Source organism: Drosophila tropicalis, unplaced genomic scaffold (assembly GCF_018151085.1).
Source record: "Drosophila tropicalis isolate 14030-0801.00 unplaced genomic scaffold, ASM1815108v1 contig_413, whole genome shotgun sequence".
Taxonomy (NCBI): Eukaryota; Metazoa; Arthropoda; class Insecta; order Diptera; family Drosophilidae; genus Drosophila; species Drosophila tropicalis.
In genome coordinates, this window is record NW_027172877.1 from 511254 (window position 1) to 530236 (window position 18983).

General features: G+C 41.1%; 6 protein-coding genes across 7 annotated transcripts; 4 read left to right on the forward strand and 2 right to left on the reverse strand.

Annotated features, from left to right (window-relative positions):
* The first annotated feature begins 2630 nt into the window (after positions 1-2630).
* On the forward strand, positions 2631-4379 carry Nle (notchless). Its single transcript, XM_068285499.1, has 4 exons — positions 2631-3660; positions 3712-4062; positions 4118-4244; positions 4313-4379. Exons 1-4 carry the CDS (start codon positions 2676-2678, stop codon positions 4323-4325), a joined length of 1476 nt encoding a protein of 491 aa, XP_068141600.1. The 5' UTR covers positions 2631-2675; the 3' UTR covers positions 4326-4379.
* Positions 4243-6562, reverse strand: LOC137573548 (uncharacterized). The gene has a single exon (XM_068285498.1). It carries the CDS (start codon positions 6530-6532, stop codon positions 4418-4420), a length of 2115 nt encoding a protein of 704 aa, XP_068141599.1. The 5' UTR covers positions 6533-6562; the 3' UTR covers positions 4243-4417.
* A 99-nt stretch (positions 6563-6661) lies between these two features.
* On the forward strand, positions 6662-7615 carry Mis12. The gene is made up of 2 exons (XM_068285500.1): positions 6662-7106; positions 7168-7615. Exons 1-2 carry the CDS (start codon positions 6744-6746, stop codon positions 7348-7350), a joined length of 546 nt encoding a protein of 181 aa, XP_068141601.1. The 5' UTR covers positions 6662-6743; the 3' UTR covers positions 7351-7615.
* A 364-nt stretch (positions 7616-7979) lies between these two features.
* Positions 7980-10978, forward strand: uncNacbeta (uncharacterized nascent polypeptide-associated complex beta subunit). Of its 2 annotated transcripts, XM_068285570.1 has the most exons (3): positions 7980-8120; positions 8216-9708; positions 9771-9837. In XM_068285570.1, the coding sequence occupies exons 2-3, from the start codon at positions 8228-8230 to the stop codon at positions 9772-9774; spliced, it is 1485 nt and encodes a 494-aa protein (XP_068141671.1). In that variant the 5' UTR covers positions 7980-8120; positions 8216-8227; the 3' UTR covers positions 9775-9837. The 2 variants fall into 2 exon arrangements, with proteins under 2 accessions (XP_068141671.1, XP_068141670.1); XM_068285569.1 differs by having other exon boundaries at positions 7988-8120; positions 8216-10978.
* Positions 10979-11124: 146 nt separating this feature from the next.
* Positions 11125-12010, reverse strand: Tspo (Translocator protein). Its single transcript, XM_068285571.1, has 2 exons — positions 11635-12010; positions 11125-11575 (listed from the first exon to the last, which is right to left on the reverse strand). The coding sequence occupies exons 1-2, from the start codon at positions 11980-11982 to the stop codon at positions 11363-11365; spliced, it is 561 nt and encodes a 186-aa protein (XP_068141672.1). The 5' UTR covers positions 11983-12010; the 3' UTR covers positions 11125-11362.
* Positions 12011-12263: 253 nt separating this feature from the next.
* Positions 12264-17665, forward strand: rempA (intraflagellar transport protein rempA). The gene is made up of 6 exons (XM_068285513.1): positions 12264-12434; positions 12513-12769; positions 12835-13433; positions 13493-13653; positions 13715-17053; positions 17113-17665. The coding sequence occupies exons 2-6, from the start codon at positions 12626-12628 to the stop codon at positions 17457-17459; spliced, it is 4590 nt and encodes a 1529-aa protein (XP_068141614.1). The 5' UTR covers positions 12264-12434; positions 12513-12625; the 3' UTR covers positions 17460-17665.
* The last annotated feature ends 1318 nt before the right edge of the window (positions 17666-18983 follow it).

Consider the following 18983-nt stretch of genomic DNA (forward strand, 5'->3'; position numbering starts at 1 on the left):
TTGATTCACTCTGATACAGTTGTTCACTGTCTTACTAGTTCACAGACTCACTTGTTCAGTTTTTATCACAACGAACCGGATTCACTGGACAATTATACGAGTGTTTCATTATAAAACAAATTATTCATTATTTTTCTGAAACTTTTTTCTTTCCTTAATTTAGACAAGTTAAAACACAATTCTGAAAATTGATTTTTCATTTATAATAATTAATTTGACCATAAGGATTAGGGAGAGATGCTGGAATTCTTGCAAACTTTGGATTACCCTTAATGCATTTTTTTCAGAAGAGTTAAAGCACTGATCAACTAAACAAAAGGGTCACTAAATGAGAAACTGATTAAATGAGTAAATGAACTTGTTCAAACATTCAAAAAGGTCGTCAGTGAACTTATTCATTAAAAGGAATCGTTGACCAATCACTATACTTGGTTGATTTTCTCGGCTTGCAAGCAATTTAATGAAGAGATTTTTCCAGTTATTTGTTGGTTATTGTATTTAGATGATGATCCGTAATTATTGTCATGTCAGTTTTACACGTTTTTTTACAGGTGCGTTTGAACAAAAAGCCGCCTGCCAATATAAGGTCAATCGCCCATTCTTTCCAAAATCTTAAATGCTATAGTTAGACGTATGTATTCTTTGAAGAAGTTGTAGATCTAGGTAATATAAGACAAACTGCATACCAAAAAGGTTAAATTTATCGAAGTTTTGGGTTTTTATATGAAGTTCTTGATGATGTTTTGTTTGATGCCGTTATACGATACCAATTTAAACTAAAGTACTTCTTTATTGATGAACGTATGAAAGTAAATTGAATTTCCCGTGAAATGATACATGTTTTCAACGCCCATCATTTCTAAAAACTATATCTCTAACATGGTTATATATAGTTAGCTCAAGTTTTCGGCATCATTAAAAACTTCTTTATAGTTCAGATTTCATTATATGCTTTAATTCCTTGATTATTTTATTTAGCTTAACATTTCAGAGTTTAGACTTCTCATATCAGCTGGGACAATAGATAATATAAGGAATTATTTGGTTCAAAGAGTTGAAATTACTTCGCAAACGAAAAATGGAATAGATAAACCTTAATCAGAATAAATACTAATAGGGCAGTCAGTATACTGTACAAAAAGTTATCTCATTTTGTTTAAAAAACACTTGCGAATACATACATACATATGTAAGTAATAAAACAAGATGACAGTTTTAATATAATTAAAACTGTTCAACTAAATGGAAATGCAGCGAGTTGCCTTTTCTGTTTCCATTAAATAAGTTTGTAGACGGAAATGAAAGTTATCCTTTATGACTTCATTTTCGTTTTAATCAGTTGTTGCTGTTGTCTAAGGATATTAAATTATGCTTTGTCTAGTGAATAACAAGAACAATAATGTTATTTACAAACAACTTTTAAATCAATTTCTTTGGATGTAAGGGATACTTTTTAATTAGTAATGTCCTGGATATGATCAGTGTGGGTCATTACGAATATTTCAAATCTAATCCTGGGTGCCCTTTAATTTTCAAACAGAAAATGATACCAAGCACTTTGAAGCACTATTGAAAAACCATCAGTTGAAGTTAAAAGGCAACGAAATGCAAATGAGAGGACTGAAGACAGAAGCCACACATGGAAAAGCACATGTTAACACACACAAAAAGGTAGGCAACAGCTTGAAAAGACCCAAAAAAAGGAAAAAAAAAGAGTAAAGAAAAAAAACTAACATAATCCATAACCAGACAAAATTAAAATTCGGTCTTTCCTGAATACGCATAAATTAACCAGCAAAATCGCTTTTATATTATTTTCAATTTAATTTTTATTTCTTGTGTTCTTTATTTTGTCTCTTGTCTCTTGCTTTTCATATCACCTTCTCGAGAAATGCCCTTTGGCGGGTTGGTAACCGCGAAATGTTGCCTTTATTGCACGTAAATAAAGTCATAAAGTCATCATTGCAAGCAGCAAACGATGGGGTGAGCGGAAGACAATGAGAACGGGTTGGGCGGGGACAACAACGACAAAGGACAAAGTTTTGTGGTTGCGATAAAAATTCGCAAATGTGCACAAATTACTTAAAAAACATATTTCTGGCTTACAAGGTAGCAGAAATTAAAAACTGCGACGCCTACATCCAGGACAGGTATAAAAATGCCTTTGGTTGACAATTTTCTTGAACAAAAGAACTTTTATGGATTATTTTATGTGAAGTTTCTTTTTTGTTGTTTACGTGTTGGCAAAATTTCCTTTATTTATATGCTTTACGCATTTATTAATAAAATATTTTATTACACATATCAATGAGACAAAATGCGCATATATATAATAAGAGAATTCAAAATTAGCGCCTTGATTTGACAACACTAACACTCTTACAGTTTACCAACACTGCCAGGGCTGCACAACATGCACGAAACAAACAAAATTGAGTAAAATTATTATGAAATAAATTATTAAGCTTTCCAAATTTTAAGAATGCAAATTGCTCTTGACAAGACTGAACGTAATTGGTGGAACTGTGAAAAAAGAAAACACATAATCTATTCATTTTCCGTTGTATATGTGAATCGTGACTATCGTAACGAGTCAAATGGATGCAATAAAATCACATCTCTAATAGGCCACACGTGTTTGTGTTTACATTTCGGAATTTGAATAAGTGTGCGAAATGTTGGCTAAAAAACAGAAATTTAGTGCATCCTCAGAGGAGGAGAAAAATGAAACACAGACTGCACCTCATACTATTCAGGCACGCCTGATTTCAGACACAGGAGAGGAGGCTGGTCCACCTATTGAGCTGCCGGCAGGCGTGACTGCGCAACAACTGGGATTGATTTGCAATGCTTTGCTGAAAAACGAAGAGAGCACCCCCTACTTATTTTTTGTGGGCGATGATGAAATAAAAAAATCATTGGAGCAAACTCTGGATTTGGCCCAAGTGGACACAGAAAATGTACTCGATATTGTCTATCAGCCGCAAGCTGTATTCAAAGTGCGTCCCGTGACCAGATGCACTAGCTCCATGCCCGGGCATGCCGAGGCCATTGTCTCTATATCATTTAGTCCGAATGGTAAGCACTTGGCCAGTGGAAGTGGCGATACAACCGTTCGTCTTTGGGACCTAACAACGGAGACCCCGCACTACACTTGCTCCGGGCATAAACAGTGGGTTCTCTGCGTTTCCTGGTCACCGGATGGTGAGCTACTTGCCAGTGCCTGCAAAGCGGGGCAGATAATAATATGGGATCCAGAGACAGGACAGCAAAAAGGTCGTCCCTTGACTGGACACAAGAAGCATATAAATTGCCTCAGCTGGGAGCCCTATCATCAAAATGTAGAATGCAGAAAATTGGCCTCCGCGAGTAGTGATGGAGATTGTCGGGTTTGGGATGTGAAATTGGGTCAATGTCTGCTAAATATTGCTGGACATACGAACGCTGTAACTGCTGTACGCTGGGGTGGAGCAGGTCTCATCTATACCTCATCAAAGGATCGATCGATCAAGATGTGGAGAGCTGCTGATGGAATCTTATGTCGCACATTTACCGGACATGCCCATTGGGTGAACAATTTAGCCTTGAGTACGGACTATGTGTTGCGCACAGGACCCTTTGAACCCGTCAAGAAATTCAGCAAAGACAATAGTCTAGACAGTACGTTGGTTATCTTCTCTCTTCTATGGCTACTAATATTTAATTTTTCAGGCGAACAGCGACAAGCACTAGCCTTGAAACGCTTCCAAGCGGTTTGTCCCGATGATGTGGAATCTTTTGTCTCCTGTTCGGATGACAATACCTTATATCTATGGCGTAATAATCAAAACAAATGTGTGACAAGGCTTACGGGCCATCAGAATGTTGTAAATGATGTAAAATATTCGCCAGATGTCAAGCTTATTGCCTCCGCCTCGTTTGACAAATCTGTGCGACTTTGGCGTGCCCATGACGGTCAATTTTTGGCCACATTCCGTGGTCACGTTCAAGCTGTCTATACATTGGCCTGGTCAGCCGATTCCCGTTTAATTGTGTCGGGCAGTAAGGACTCCACCTTGAAGGGTAAGGTGCCTGCGGCTTAATTGAGAATCCGGCTAAATTTCTTTTCCCTTCTCAGTTTGGAGCGTGCAAACGAAAAAATTGGCCCAAGAGCTGCCGGGACATGCTGACGAGGTGTTCGGCGTTGACTGGGCTCCCGATGGCTCGCGTGTTGCCTCTGGAGGCAAGGACAAAGTGATCAAGTTGTAAGTTTTTGCCAATTGCTAGTTTAATATCATTTTGTTTTACAAATTTGTACAATTTCTTCTTCCAGGTGGGCCTATTAAATAGAAATTTCTTTGTACATTCAATAACAACCAACAATTTGTTTTTAACAAAAATGCAAAGTAGTTTTTTTCTTTTGTTTTTGTTGTTGTTGTTAGCCAATAGTCTGGTGTTGTAAGATCTTGAGCGTTTCCTTGTAGCGCAGTTCAAATTCCTCAGGACATTTAAAATAAGTCTCCGGCACAGCAGAGTGTGATTGCAAAGCCCTTCCTGCAGCCACGAAACCAGCAGCCACACATTCTTCCACCTTATGACATCTCAAGAGCGAGGTTATAAAGCCAGCACAGAAACTATCACCAGCACCGGAAACATTTTTAATATTCTCTACCAAAGGAGCTTCAAAGAACCGTGTTATATGCTTTGCCGGGGGACTTACGTCCAGTAAAGCTTCCACATTTTGAGATGCATCCGAACGATAACTTAATAAAACACCGTGATCTCCCAACGTGGAAATAATGCAATTAAAGTGTCGATCGATTTTCTTAACCAGTTCCTTTGTGGCCGAAAGAAGTTGGGAGCGCTCATTAGCTGCCGGAAGGGTTGAAGATGGTGAAACTTTTTCCCCTGTGATGGTTTCCACTATTGTTTGCAGCTCTTTAAGATTGGGTTTGATGAGGCGTATATGCTGGGTCAGTTGGGGGGATAAGGTGAACGGTTTGCCAGCTATAAACATATCGGTAGGCTCAAAGAAAACGGGTAAGTTGTATTTCGCTGCCAGGTTAAGAACCGTTTCCATGGACTCAACAGAGATATTGCTGTCCATAATGACCAACGGAGCCTGAGAAAAAAGTTGCGATTGCTGTAGTAGGAGTTCGGGACTAATGCTTATGGAATGTATATCCATATTTCCTAGAATAAGTTTGCAGTCGCCAGATTTATCAAAAACTAGTGAACACAAAGATGTCGCTTGATTTTCATCGAGTATCAGATGGCTTTGCATTTCCTTTGGCATTAACTGGCACAGACTTTGACCCAATTTATCTCTTCCTATTGCAGATATAAGATTAACTTGTCCATAAAGTTTGTAGAGCCCTTCGGCTATATTGCGGCCCACTCCACCAGCTGTCAGTTGGCTAGTGGCCTTATAGGTGCCGCCATCCAAGTTCAACTCTCGGTCCGAGCTTTTATATTGGAACGATAAATCCAATATAGAGGCTCCAATTACCAATGGAGACGCAACTGACGACGTCGATAATGATGATGAGGGAAAAATTTGCTGTTTAGGTGTCTTCATTTCCTTCGCTATTTGTCCTGCTATTTTGGCGTTATTCTTAATCAACGCCATATTTGACTCTAAACTCTTGCCCTTGGTAATTTCAGTGATGGCCTTTAGAAGAAATGGAGTCACGTCTTTACCTTTGATTCCATTTTCCAACGCCTTTTGATTAGCGTCGATGATGGCTTGATCGATTTCCTTCTTATTCGCCGCAAATTTATGTGGAATCGGTACGCCTATTAAAGCCCCAGATTGCAAATTCAACCCCTTCCAAGATCTCAACAATTTGGCAGCTTCTTGGATGGTATTCAGATTGTAAGGCACTTGGCATTGACTATCACGAGTAAAAAAATCGGGAAACATTCGTTGAGGACTTTCAAAACTGGCGACACATACCCCTTGAGTTTCCAAGTACTCCAAAGTTCTAGGTATGTCCAAAATCGACTTGATGCCACTGCATATGACGGCGACTGGAGTTCTTCCCAGTTCGACGAGGTCCGCCGACACATCCATGGTGATGTGACCCTCTCGGTGAACTCCACCTATTCCGCCAGTTGCAAAGATATCAATCCCCACTTGGTGAGCCAAAAGCATAGTGGCTGCCACAGTAGTCCCTCCACTCTTGCATGATGCCACCACATAAGGCAAATCCCTACGAGAGCATTTGATGACCTCTTCCCGTGGCTTGCAGGCCAACTCCTTCAGCTCTTCCCCCGTCAGTCCCACACGAATGCAACCATCTAATATTCCTATAGTTGCTGGTATGGCACCTGCTTGACGAACTTCCTCCTCCACCTGCAATGCAGTTTCAACGTTCTCAGGCATGGGCATACCATGTGTAATAATTGTCGATTCCAAGGCCACTATTGGTTGATTATGTTTAAGGGCCGACTTGATGTCGGGATGGACTAGTATGTGACGTGGCATTGATCCATGCTGATAGTGCACATGGCGTACAAGCCGGGGAAGACCGAGTAGCCGGCGAAGCAACATTTTAACAAATTGTAAACAAATGGTTTCGAAATCCCAGTATAAGGTAAATTTACCATTATAATGTCAAAATCCCAATATTAGAAAAAAAACAAAAATCCTAAATTTCGGTATTTTCTGGTATTTTAAGACAAGTTTGAAATGACTTATTTCAACTACCGCGTCTTTTTGTTTACAATCTTAAACACAAAGATTTGATTGATTATTTTAAATAATGGACTTTGATGAACATGCCTATGATCTGGAGTTCTTTAACTTCACACCTGAGCAGATTGCAGCCGAGCGCCAACATTGTGTGGATTCCATAGTTAGCAAGGCTATTGACGCTACTATAAAGAGAATTGAGACGCCAGCCACTGGACAAATGTTGAAGGAACAAAAGGCTCGCGTGATGCGGAGCATCCAAGAGTGCTGTGATCCCAAACTGGCACTTCTTCGTGTGCTGGACAAGCAAACATTTCATGTGCCACCGCATGTTTTACAGATCCAAGACTTTGACTTGGAACATCAGTTTGACGTAAAGGATGAGCAGAAGAAATTGGCCAAACTGGAGCTGCTCAAAACACGCTTTCGCGAGGCAAGTAAATGAAGCTAAACCTTAAGAAATTTTATTCATTATTTGAACCGTTTAATTATAGAACGTAGCCATGCTTGCCCAGTTGAAGGTCGAGGATGACAATTATTCCGCTATGGAGCATGTAATCAGCACGGAAACTAAAATGCAGCAACAAATCTACGCCAAGTTGGAACCTTTAAATTGTCCCAAATTGATTAAATTTGCACAAAAAGTGGTCGACAATGAGCAACAGAAGAAAAAGTAAAGAAATTACATTATTTTATAGTAAACTATAATAGGCCTACCTTAATGTAGAATATTTCCATATCTGTCGATCATTCAGATTATTTAGTTGCTTTTGCAACTGGCGTTTTGTCGACGCCTTCTTTTGGCTTGAATGATTCTAAATGAATTTGTGTATATATTACTTTTAAAGGAATCCTTCATTTATCTGTGGACTTAGAAGATACAGATTGACGAGGTTTCCACATTTTATAATGTTAATTAAATCATTATTAATGATAATCAAATTTGATATTCCTATGTTTAACATGGTGCTACATGTTTGCTTTTACCGTGATCGGATCAGATTGTCCACTAGAGATCCCTCATTCAGGTATATCCACCCCTTCCACCCAACTCTCTTCCTGTGGGGTTCCAAGAATACAAGAGATTTACTCGGCGAGAGAAGAAATGTATGCTGGGTGGGGGTTATTTTCGATGTGCTCTTGTGTTCTCTGCATAGTTCAACAGCCCCACACCGTGTGGCCACCGCAATAAAATGAAAAACTAAAAGGCATCTGTGGACGAAGAGGAAATTGTCGGATCTATTTATATATTTTGCGGCGACATCTTCTTTTCGTTTTTGCAAAAATGCAAAAAAACAAGCGAATCTCTTGCGTTATTAATAAAAGCAGCGCTGCTTCGGCTTTGGTTGGTTTAGGATCGGTTGGTCGAGTGTGGACCCGGCTGATGCATTCGTGTCCATAGACCCCGTGGAGTTGCACATCGTCTGCGTCGTCGATCTCAAGTTTTGTAGGTATATTTTCTTCAGATTTCGGAGATTTTTTTATGTAATCCATAAAAGCTGAATCTATACTTAATATCTGTCTCCTCCCTCTCCTTTCAAGTTAATCGGAATCATGAATGTGGAAAAGTTAAAACGTCTGCAGTCCCAAGTCCGAATCGGAGGCAAGGGTACACCACGTCGCAAGAAGAAAGTGATGCACCAGACAGCGGCCACCGATGATAAAAAGCTGCAGAGTTCTCTAAAAAAACTTTCGGTTAGCACCATACCGGGCATCGAGGAAGTGAACATCATTAAAGATGATCTGACAGTGATTCATTTTAATAATCCCAAGGCTCAGGCTTCGCTTTCGGCCAATACGTTTGCAGTCACCGGTCATGGAGAGACGAAAAAAGTGATGGAAATGTTGCCAGATATTCTTCCGCAATTGGGTCAGGAGACAGTGGCCCAACTGCGTATGTATGCCACTTCAATGAATCAGCAAAAGATCAATGGAGATCAAACTGGCAGCGGACCAAATGATGATGATGAAGTGCCCGAATTGGTTGGTGACTTTGACGAGGTGGCCAAAGTAGAAGCAGAGCAAAAAGATGTTAAAAAGTTAAATGAGGACCGTCAGAAACCGACTCCGGGCAAGCAGGAACAAAAGGAAAAGAAACAGGATAACAAGAAGAAGCAGGAAAATCAGAATAAAGAGAAATCGAATAAAAATAGTGTTGATGCAACCAAACCAAATGGTGAAGCCACAAAGAATAAAAATCAAAGTAAGCCAGAGTCGAAGAATAAGGATCAGGGTAAATCTCAGCCAGCGCCGACCAACCAGAACGTTGAAATTGCATTAGCAGATGGCAAGTCCCAGGCGAAACCTCAACCGGAAGCATCAAAAAATAAAAAAGACAAGGAAAAATCAAAAGCTGCTCAATCACAGGGTAAACCGCAATCGAATGCTGAGAAACAACCTCCTAAGGTGGATACCAAAATTGTACCAGAAGCTGTTCAAAGTCAATCGAAATCCGATTCCCAGCAAGCTTCTTCGAACAATTCGACCCAACCTACTCCTGAAATTACTAAAAGTCCAAAAGTAAACGAGTCTGCACCACCTGCTGCAAAGGGACAAGAAAAATCACCCCCAGAACCCGAAAAGCAACAACCTCAGCAATCTCTTGTCGACCAACAAGCCAAATTATCGACAGAATCTGCTAAAAACAACGTTAACCAGTCGACGCCAGCTATCATCAAGGATGCCGCAAAGAATGTCACTGAACGTGCTGGTATTGCAGAACCTCAAAAGCAGGTCCAATCCCAACCAGCTGCTATTAAAGAAGAACCAAAAATTATTCAAGAAACTGCTAAGATTCAAGCGGAGTCTCAGCAAGCTCCACAAACCAAACCAATCGCGGAATCAGCAAAAACCGAAGTAAAGGGTAAATCTCCTCCAGCTGCAGTGAAGAATAATGTTAAAAACGATGGAAAGGGCAAATCTCCACCAACTAATATTAAGGAACCTATTCAAGCAGTGGACATCCAAAAACAACCGGTTATTGCTAAAGAAGCAGCCACGCCAACGGGTCCATCCCAGCCAGCTGTGGATGACAAGCAGAGTAAAATTACTCCAGATTTGTCCAATGTTAAAGTAGATAATTCTCTACCAACTGCAGTTAAGCAACCGTCTCAAGAAGCAGCAAAGAACATCCAGGTGCCGCCAACAACCGAGGTCAAGCCACCCGCCGATCCTGTTAAAACCCAAGCATCACAGCAATCAAAACCTACTGCTATTGTGGAACAGGTCAAACCAAACGCTGCTCCGACTCCGACTACGGATATCAAATCGCAGCCAACTGTTGTTAAGAAAGAATCCAAACTGAGTCCAGAACCTGCTAAAATTGATTCCCAACCAGCAGCTGTTAAGGAACAGCCCAATCCGATTGGAGAACCTGCTAAAAATCAAAATAAGAGTGCATCCCCGCCAGCCATTACTAAGAAGGAAGTCAACCAAGATTCTCAACCATCTAAGACAACTTCCTCCCCTACTCCTTCTTCTCCTCAAATAGCCAGTCCCATTAAGGAGGAAACACAGACATCAACTGCAGGAATACCTCCCGCCCAAACTCTAGCCCAGATTGTTGCTACCCCAACTGCCAAAATTGAGGAAAATGTAGAGACAAAACCGATCATCGAGTCTGAAAAAAAATCAGATGAACCCAAACCGACGACTCCTCCAGAATTAGCACCTAAACAAGTGACTCCACCCCCAATTGCAGCAATAGCACCTTCATCGCCGGAGACTACCAAAGCTCCGGCTGTGGCTGCTGCACCCCAGAAACCCCAGCCCCCTCTTGCAGGTAAGAAACAAAAGGAATCCCCTGCTAAGCCTCAGGCAGCCAAGCCTGGACCACAACCATCTCAACAAGGACAGAAGCAGCCACCAAGCGGCGGCGAGGGAAACAAGCAAAAGCAAACAACCCCGAAACCTTCAGTGGGCCCCAAACCAGCAGCAAAGCCAGCTAATCAGCCCAAGAACCAATCAAATCCTAGTCCGGGACAGGCCAAGCCCAATAATAATAATAAGGCGTCTCCTTCTCCACCAAAGCCAAAGACACCAGCCAACACCCCGAATGTCCCTTCGCCAAAGGCCACAACCCCATCACCCAAAGCAGCCGGATCACCAAAGACAACTTCTCCTAAAGCCGGCACGCCAACTGGTGCACCAGCTAATCCTAGTACCCCACCAACCAACTAATGTTTCTTGCATTTTTCTTTTGTACTTGCCGCGCATTTTTTATTTCAAACAATTATCGATAACATTTTTTCTGCAGCCCTAATACTAACCAATTTGTCCGAACAATCGAGATAGCGCTATTCAAAAGTCAGTGACGTCAGCAATGCTTGCAATGTACACGATCGTTGATGAAAACAATCTATGACGTAGATGAGCGAACATTATATGCTATCTCTCGAGTTTATGCCATGAGTTAATGAAAAATTTTAAATAAAAGAAATGAACAAAAAGAATTGGTAAATTAATTTTGCTTAACATGAGCGCTAGTGGAAGGCTTCTCAGGCTATCTCTCGAGTTTATGCCATGAGTTAATACAAAATTTTAAATAAAAGAAATGAACAAAAAGAATTGGTAAATTAATTTTGCTTAACATGAGCGCTAGTGGAAGGCTTCTCAGGCTATCTCTCGAGTTTATGCCATGAGTTAATACAAAATTTTAAATAAAAGAAATGAACAAAAAGAATTGGTAATTTAATTTTGCTTAACATGAGCGCTAGTGGAAGGCTTCTCATCCGTTGACTCCTGCTCCGGGTTAAGTTTCCAGATGGCATAATTCAAAGCACTTGCAAATCCCAGCCAGGCCACATAGGGCACAAAGATTAGGCCAGCCGTCTTATTGACCTTATAGAAAAGAACACCGCAGACACTGGCAGTGGTGGTTACCGCCAAGATATCAATTAGTGCCTGTGGTAAGGTGGAATTAGCATTGTCGATAAAGTTTTTAATGACACACACACACTTACCGCCTTAATATTATGTTTGCCAAAGAAAATCGGTGTCCAAGCCCAATTCAAGGCCAATTGCGTGCCATATGCCAACAATGGTAGTTGAGCTTCTGATCCGGAGCTAAAGCCACCGCCATCACGCCAAACCAGGTATGAGGCATAACCCATGCCCGCATAGAGCGAAGTCCAAACCGGTGCAAACACCCAATTGGGAGGCTTAAAAGACGGGAACTTCAGGTTCGCATACCAATTTTCTAAATTCTGGCGGGTTAGACGTCCATTGGCATAGCCAGCCAAATTGGGCAAAAGGACAGCGCCGGCAATCTTCAAGAGATCGCCACCACAGGGTTTTTGTACTGTTGCCATTCTGAATACTTTTTTTTTACTGTTCGTCGCAAGTCGGTGATTTCATGTATCTATTAAATACCGTCAGTGCAAATGTAAGGTGCGCGTCATAATAATAAAACCAGTGTTTGCAATTGTTGCTACAAAGCATTTCATTCATTTTTATAGAATTCGTAATATATTTTGTCTGATTGCATAAAAAGTCAAGTTAAAAGTTTCAGTCCAATAAAAATAAGAAATTTAAAATACGAATTTACAATTTACAACCTATAAAGCAAGTATTTAAAGCGAAGCATATGTAATATAAATTTATAATTTTTTTATGTTTTTGGTAGGTGCCGTACTTTAAAATTATGGTCCTATCATTATGATACACACCTTATGCGGCCCTGTGTGTAAGTGCGATGTTATCTTTGTTTGTATTGGAATTATATGGACAGGGGCGTAGTCTAAACATGCTGCAAATTCCTGACGTAAACAAAGTTGATATAGTGAAATGAAAAGATATGATTAAAAGTGTAATCGTTTTTCTGTATTTTGAAATGCTTTAGCAACGTTCTGTGGCACCTGAGACCATCCCTAAGGACAACCTGGGCGTCATGGCAACGGCTGGCATAACTTTGTTGTACCGACCACGGAGTCCTTTATTTTCACCCGACTGATAATGACGCTTTATTTCGATACAAAAATTGAATTTCTCGATCTCGCGGTTAGCACGATCAGCAGTTGGCATCCAAATGAACCGTTATTTGCTGTGGCCTCGTTTAGTCAAGAACGTGGCGGTTCGGTGACCATATTTGCAGATACGGTAGGATTCCCAATTCGACCCCATCAGATTTTTAATAATTACGTATTCTTTGCTACCACTTTTAGGGTGAACCGCAAAGGGATGTCACATATCCAGTGCATGCTACGTCACAGGCTACTGCCCTGTGTTGGCATCCGGAAAAATCTCTTTTAGCCAGCGGCTGGGAACATGGTGAGATACATGTTTGGTTCGCAGGGCATCGGGAATTCGCCAGTGTCAATGGACCTCATAAGGCTGCCATCGTTTTGTTGGAGTTTAGTGAGCAGGGCGGACGCATGGTTACCGCCGATGCGATGGGATTGGTTACTGGCTGGCGATGTGATGGTCAGTATCAGTTCCTTACCATGTTCTCGCATGATCTAAGAGAGGCTTTGGTGCTGGTTTGCTTTCGGCGAACTGTGGAGCGTAGCGAAGTACGTGAAGAGATGGCCAATCTCGCAAAGGCGGCAGTGGCCGGGGATGAGATTGCTTTGGACACCTTAACAAATTGGCGCCCACGTACAGCAGCTCGTGGCCTAACACATGCTGGAGTGAGGGATAATCATTGCTTTTATGCCTGCACTCAAACTGGAGTGGTCTATTATATAAATCAGGGAGGTGCATGTACAGAAGTGATGAAAAGTTCGGGAGCGACTATTGTGCAAATGCTATGGCATCCAAAAAAGTAAGTAGCACTTGTCAATTTGGGGAAAACAATTCTAATGACAACTTTTTCCTCTACAGAGACGCTGTCATCTGTCTAATGGAGGATCTCACCGTCACGCTTTACTTGGTGGAATCAACGGGCTTACTAACCGAGTTGGATCGTGTAAAGATGAGTGGGCATGGCCAAGGACGTCAAGGAGGCATCACCTGGACGGGACAAAGCTTAGCAATCATTACCGGTTAGTTAGTATAGTCGATATAGCCCATTATTATTTATATGTTTCATAATTCATTGTTTAGGTGATCTTACTGTCAGGATCTGGGACATGGATCGAAGTGATAACTATCTACTTAAAATGGATTTGCCAAGCTCATCGGGTCGTTCGGATATTTCTACGTTTCCATCGAATAGTAACAACTTTTTTAGTTCGGAAGGAAGCACTGAGACCATGGTCAGTAGTAACAGTAGGAAAAGCACAAGCAACGTTGCCAAATACCACCAGCTGACCGGATCCAATGAGGTTTTCACCTGCCTGGCCTTTAGCACAAGCAATCAAACATTGTGTGCTGGCACCTCCTTGGGTAGCCTATACATTTGGCGGCGATCGGGAGCATGTTTCGTTATGGCACCCGAGGAGGCCTGGCAATTGACCAATATATCATCGGTTTCGGTTCGTGGCGCAGTTAGGAGTTGCCAATGGGGATTCACTGAGCTTGCCAAGCCTTGCATTTTGGTAAATTGTTTGTCTAATGTATTCATGCTCAAGGAGCAGCCGTTGCTGGCGCGTCACACGCGGGAACTTTGGGCCGTGCAACGTACCGCCAAAACGTTGCAATTGATGCACTGCAGCGGACGTCAAGCTAATGTTCAGGCGGAATTTCCTGTAACTTCGATAGCCCTGAATGAACTGAGTCTGATCTTGAGCAGTGGACGAGCTATATCCTCATATAGTCTACAGAAAATTGACAAACCCGATTTTAAAGATGAATTTGATGAGGTTCTGGAAAAGGAGCAGGCCGGAATTGGAGGCACCCCCTCGTCATCTGCAGTTACTTCTTCTTCAACTCCACTGAGTGTGAGATTATTGCAAACATTTCCAGCTGAGTGTTTGGCTTTGGAGTTGTATAATCAGAACATCTTCTCTCTAGCCAGCAGCGATATACTGGTCTACTCGGTGGGTGGAGTCGTCCTTCACAGAATTTTAGCCAGCGATGTGGAAGGGAAAATCATAGGCATGGACTTAAGTGGCTTATATCTATCCGTATTCACTATGAATGGTTATGTCAAGGCCTACGATGTCTCTCGGCACGATCCAAAGCTAATCTTTCCCAGCAAATCGGGCCATGATATATTCGATGATTTTGGTGAATTCATTTTGGTCAAATGTAATAGTGCTGGTAGTCATTTGGCCATGGTTATAGCCAATCGTGCATTTATACCACAATCCACCATCTACTGTTGGGACTTTGAGAGAAACAATCTTTTTGATTATGACCTTAAAGAAATGGAAATGGAAATGGAAGCACAGGAAAAGGCAGAATGTATTCCCGTTAGAATCTTTTGGGATTTGTCCGAGCCACGTCTGTTGGGCGTGGAGATCAAGTCAATGAGAAAAAAGGCCAATGCCTCTCAGACCTCTTCATCACAGGGTAGTCATTTTGTGGAATCGCAGATTTTAATCATGTTCTACTCTGTTCAAGCTGGTGTAGAGCATGGTCTGAAGCTATTAGAGTCTCAGGTGCTAAGTCCCATGGGCGCTCAGTTATTAAATATGTGTGTTCCGCATGTGATATGGCTAAATATCAATACAGTGGAGGAGCATCCTCTCAAAGACTTTACCGATCTACAGCAATGCGACTCAGGCACACGGCGGCAGGTTTTAAATTTTAGCCTTCATGTGGCCGAGGGTAATATGGATTTGGCCTATCGTTTAGTTCGTTCGATACAATCGAAAGTAATTTGGACCAATCTAGCTCGGATGTGTGTCCACACCCAACGTTTGGATGTGGCAAAGGTTTGTCTGGGTCATCTGGAGCAGGCTCGTTCAGTACGCGCCCTGCGTCAGGCCTTGGAAGATGACGATCTTGAACTAGAAGCTAAGGTGGCTGTTCTTGCCATTGAATTGGGCATGCTTGAGGAAGCGCAAGAGTTATATAAAAGCTGCAGACGTTACGATTTGCTCAACAAGCTGCTACAGTCCACGGGGCGGCTGGATGAGGCCTTGAAACTGGCAGAGACGGAGGATCGCATACACTTGAAACATACGTATTATCAGAAGGCCAAATCTTTAAGCGAATCGGGTGACATACCAGGAGCTCTGTCGATGTACGAGAAGACACAAAACCCTGTGCAAAATATTACTCAGTTGTTGCTGCTTGAGAATCATCCGATGGCTATGAAACGTTACATCAGTGGAATAAGCGATCCCAAACTCTTGAAATGGTGGGGTCAGTATATAGAGAGTTCAGGCGATATGGATGCAGCACTGGCAGTCTATCACCAGGCAGAAGATTGGTTTTCCCAAGTAAAGATTCTCTGCTATTTGGGTAAAATTTCCAAAGCTGATGCTATAGCCCGGCAATCAGGTGATCGAGCTGCCTGCTATCATTTAGCAAGACATTACGAGAGCGTTGGTAAATTCCAGGAAGCCATAATGTTCTATACTCGTGCCCAGACGTTTAGCAATGCCATACGGATATGCAAGGAGAACGATTTCCAAGAGGAACTTTGGTCAGTGGCCAGTTCGTCCAGGCAAAGAGACAAAGCCATTGCAGCAGCCTATTTCGAGGAATGCGGTAACTTTAAGCATGCCGTGGAACTGTATCACCGAGCCGGAATGCTTCACAAGGCCCTGGAAATGGCCTTTGAGTCACAGCAGCCAGAGATTTTGGAGATTATAGCCAGTGAATTGAATTCGGAATCAGACTCGGAGCTAATACAACGTTGTGCTGACTTCTTCACTAGCATTGAGCAATATCAGAAGGCTGTTCACTTGTTGGCCAAAACGAAACATTTGGAGCGGGCTCTGCAAATTTGCCACGAAAAAGGTGTTCCGATTACCGAAGAGCTGGCCGAATTGTTAACCCCCCAGAAGGGTGAAGAACGAGATGAAGCCAGTCGAGTGTCCATACTTATTCAGTTGGGAGAACTTCTCCAAGAGCAAGGTGATTATCACAGTGCGACCAAAAAGTTTACCCAAGCCGGCGATAAAATGCGTGCCATGAAGAGTCTCTTGAAATCGGGTAATACGGATAAGATTATATTCTTTGCCAATATGTCCAGACAGCGTGAGGTCTACATTATGGCTGCAAATTATCTGCAATCTTTGGATTGGCATTCGGATAAGACCATACTCAAGCATATTGTTGGGTTTTATACCAAGGGACAGGCATTCGATTCGTTGGCCAATTTCTATGCCATCTGCGCTCAATTGGAAATTGAGGAGTATCAGGATTACGAAAAGGCTCTAATAGCCATGCAGGAGGCCTTGAAGTGCTTGGAGAAACTAACCCATGCCCAACATGCCTACAACAACCTACAGAGAACTGTGAGGGACGTTAAGACCATAATGGAAATACAGCAGGCCCTTAGAGCTGGTGATAATCTGGCGGTAATTGGCTCCTGTCGCAACATGTTGAGTAAGTTAACAGAAATTTGGATTATCTATTAGGCTATTGTCATCTTTTCATTCTTACAGTCAAGCCAGAACTACCGCCCATTCGACATTCCCACATTTTGGCCATGCTTGTGCGTGCCTTGGTTTACGCCAAACAATACACAGAAGCTGGACGTTCACTTAAAGAGTTGGCCGTCAAAGATAACTCCTGGAGTGCCGCCGGTCTGCTAGATCGTGGCCTGGTCCAGAAAATTGCCAAGGAATGCGATTTGGACTTTGATCTAATATGGAATTCTGGACGTCAGGGATCCACTATCACCACCAATTCAACCACGGTGACATCGAGCACAACAAGTGGCCTCGATGATGAAGATGATGATGATGCGGACCAGGCTGATGATGAAGAGATCAGAGAGGAGCTGCATTAATTTGGGAACATTCTAAAGAAAATTACCAAAAACGGCTAAATATATAAGATAAATTCTCAAAAGAGAGCGGAAAGTACTAACTTTTTAAGTTTTGAAACACTTTAATAACAAATAAAATATTAAAAGTGTTCCATCATTTGGAAATTTATATTATATTTGCTCCAACAGTCTTTTAAGTAACTTAGATGCTTTTTGCCTTGCCTCGCCTCGGTTAATAGACACGAGCTACGTGGATAGAATTTCATGTTGTTTCTTTATAACGATTTGAGTAACCTTTATCATTATTTACTGCACAAGGACCTTCTTAAAGCGGGATCTAATGGCTCACAAATGTTTTCTAATCGGTGAAATCGGTAAAATGAAAAAAAAGTAAATTAGAAAATACGACTTAATACTTAGTAAAAAATATTACTTACTAGGTTAAATATAAAAAAACATGATTCGTTAGTCCACAATTCTTTCCATTATCGTCGAGAGAACTAACTTTTACGTCGGGATTCGAATTTGAGGCTAAACATATAGAGAGTGATGAATTAACCGCGTAATTTTATGATCCTAACTGATGAGTAACAAAAAACTTGGAATAAATTACAAATTTAACTTACTTGGAATGATAAATATAAATGTAAAAAGAAAAGTGTCTTTATCTATGGCATTACGGAAAATAAAAACAATTTAGAATTCGATTGTTGATTAATAACTTTTTGCGTTTAGGGTTAATTTTTGAAATGTCTAATGGTCAGTGTTTATTAATATTGTACATGTATATAACTTTTTTGTTTAACTTTTTTTGTAAATAATCATAAAAACAAAATCAGTCAACATCTTATTCAAATTTACATACCTATGAATGTTACTGTTTTTGGGCTCGACGGTGTTTTCAACAATACATTATTTTTAATAATCTAATTTAACAGATTTTCCGATTCTATTTATTCACAGCTTTTACATTTTTTCCTGATGGATTTTAAATCGAAGCCCTAACTTTGCACCCAATTAAAGTGGAACACAATGCACCTTTGAACCCTTAGAGAGAGTTGTAGATCTAGTTAAACTAAGGTAAGCTGTATGAGAATTCAACTTCCTTTGACTTTACTTCGCTTTACTTCGCTTTCGTTGAACTATGAAATAAAGTTACTTAAATTCACTTGAAGTCGTCAGCCTTGTCGGCCTATATATTTAAGTTAGTATCAAATTAAATGAATCATTAATTTGCCAATTAATATATGTACATACATATAGTATGTATGTCAATAATTTGCAAGTAAACTCTGAAAAACACTGAAGATTTAATACTTTGCAATCTATAACTGCTGAGAAAGCTGTCTCTTTCTTAAGACTAAAGAGTTCTTTATTCAATCCATCTAAAACAAACGAAATCAATTGAAATTTCTAGATTACATATCAAGAAACAATTAACTAATACTTGTGTATGTAAGTCTATATCAAGACTCATTGACCCGCATTGTAGGCATGACGCCTTGTACTATGTGTGTTAGTTGTATGACGAATGGATAAACAAAG

Coding starts and splice junctions, on each gene's coding strand:
- rempA (XM_068285513.1), top strand. CDS start 12,626: ATGACGCTTTATTTCGATACAAAAATTGAATTTCTCGATCTCGCGGTT. Junction 12,770..12,834: donor TGACCATATTTGCAGATACG/GTAGGATTCCCA, acceptor TACCACTTTTAG/GGTGAACCGCAAAGGGATGT. Junction 13,434..13,492: donor ATGCTATGGCATCCAAAAAA/GTAAGTAGCACT, acceptor TTTCCTCTACAG/AGACGCTGTCATCTGTCTAA.
- Tspo (XM_068285571.1), bottom strand. CDS start 11,982: ATGGCAACAGTACAAAAACCCTGTGGTGGCGATCTCTTGAAGATTGCC. Junction 11,576..11,634: donor GCAAACATAATATTAAGGCG/GTAAGTGTGTGT, acceptor ACCTTACCACAG/GCACTAATTGATATCTTGGC.
- uncNacbeta (XM_068285569.1), top strand. CDS start 8,228: ATGAATGTGGAAAAGTTAAAACGTCTGCAGTCCCAAGTCCGAATCGGA.
- Mis12 (XM_068285500.1), top strand. CDS start 6,744: ATGGACTTTGATGAACATGCCTATGATCTGGAGTTCTTTAACTTCACA. Junction 7,107..7,167: donor TCAAAACACGCTTTCGCGAG/GCAAGTAAATGA, acceptor GTTTAATTATAG/AACGTAGCCATGCTTGCCCA.
- Nle (XM_068285499.1), top strand. CDS start 2,676: ATGTTGGCTAAAAAACAGAAATTTAGTGCATCCTCAGAGGAGGAGAAA. Junction 3,661..3,711: donor CAAAGACAATAGTCTAGACA/GTACGTTGGTTA, acceptor TTAATTTTTCAG/GCGAACAGCGACAAGCACTA. Junction 4,063..4,117: donor TAAGGACTCCACCTTGAAGG/GTAAGGTGCCTG, acceptor TTCCCTTCTCAG/TTTGGAGCGTGCAAACGAAA.
- LOC137573548 (XM_068285498.1), bottom strand. CDS start 6,532: ATGTTGCTTCGCCGGCTACTCGGTCTTCCCCGGCTTGTACGCCATGTG.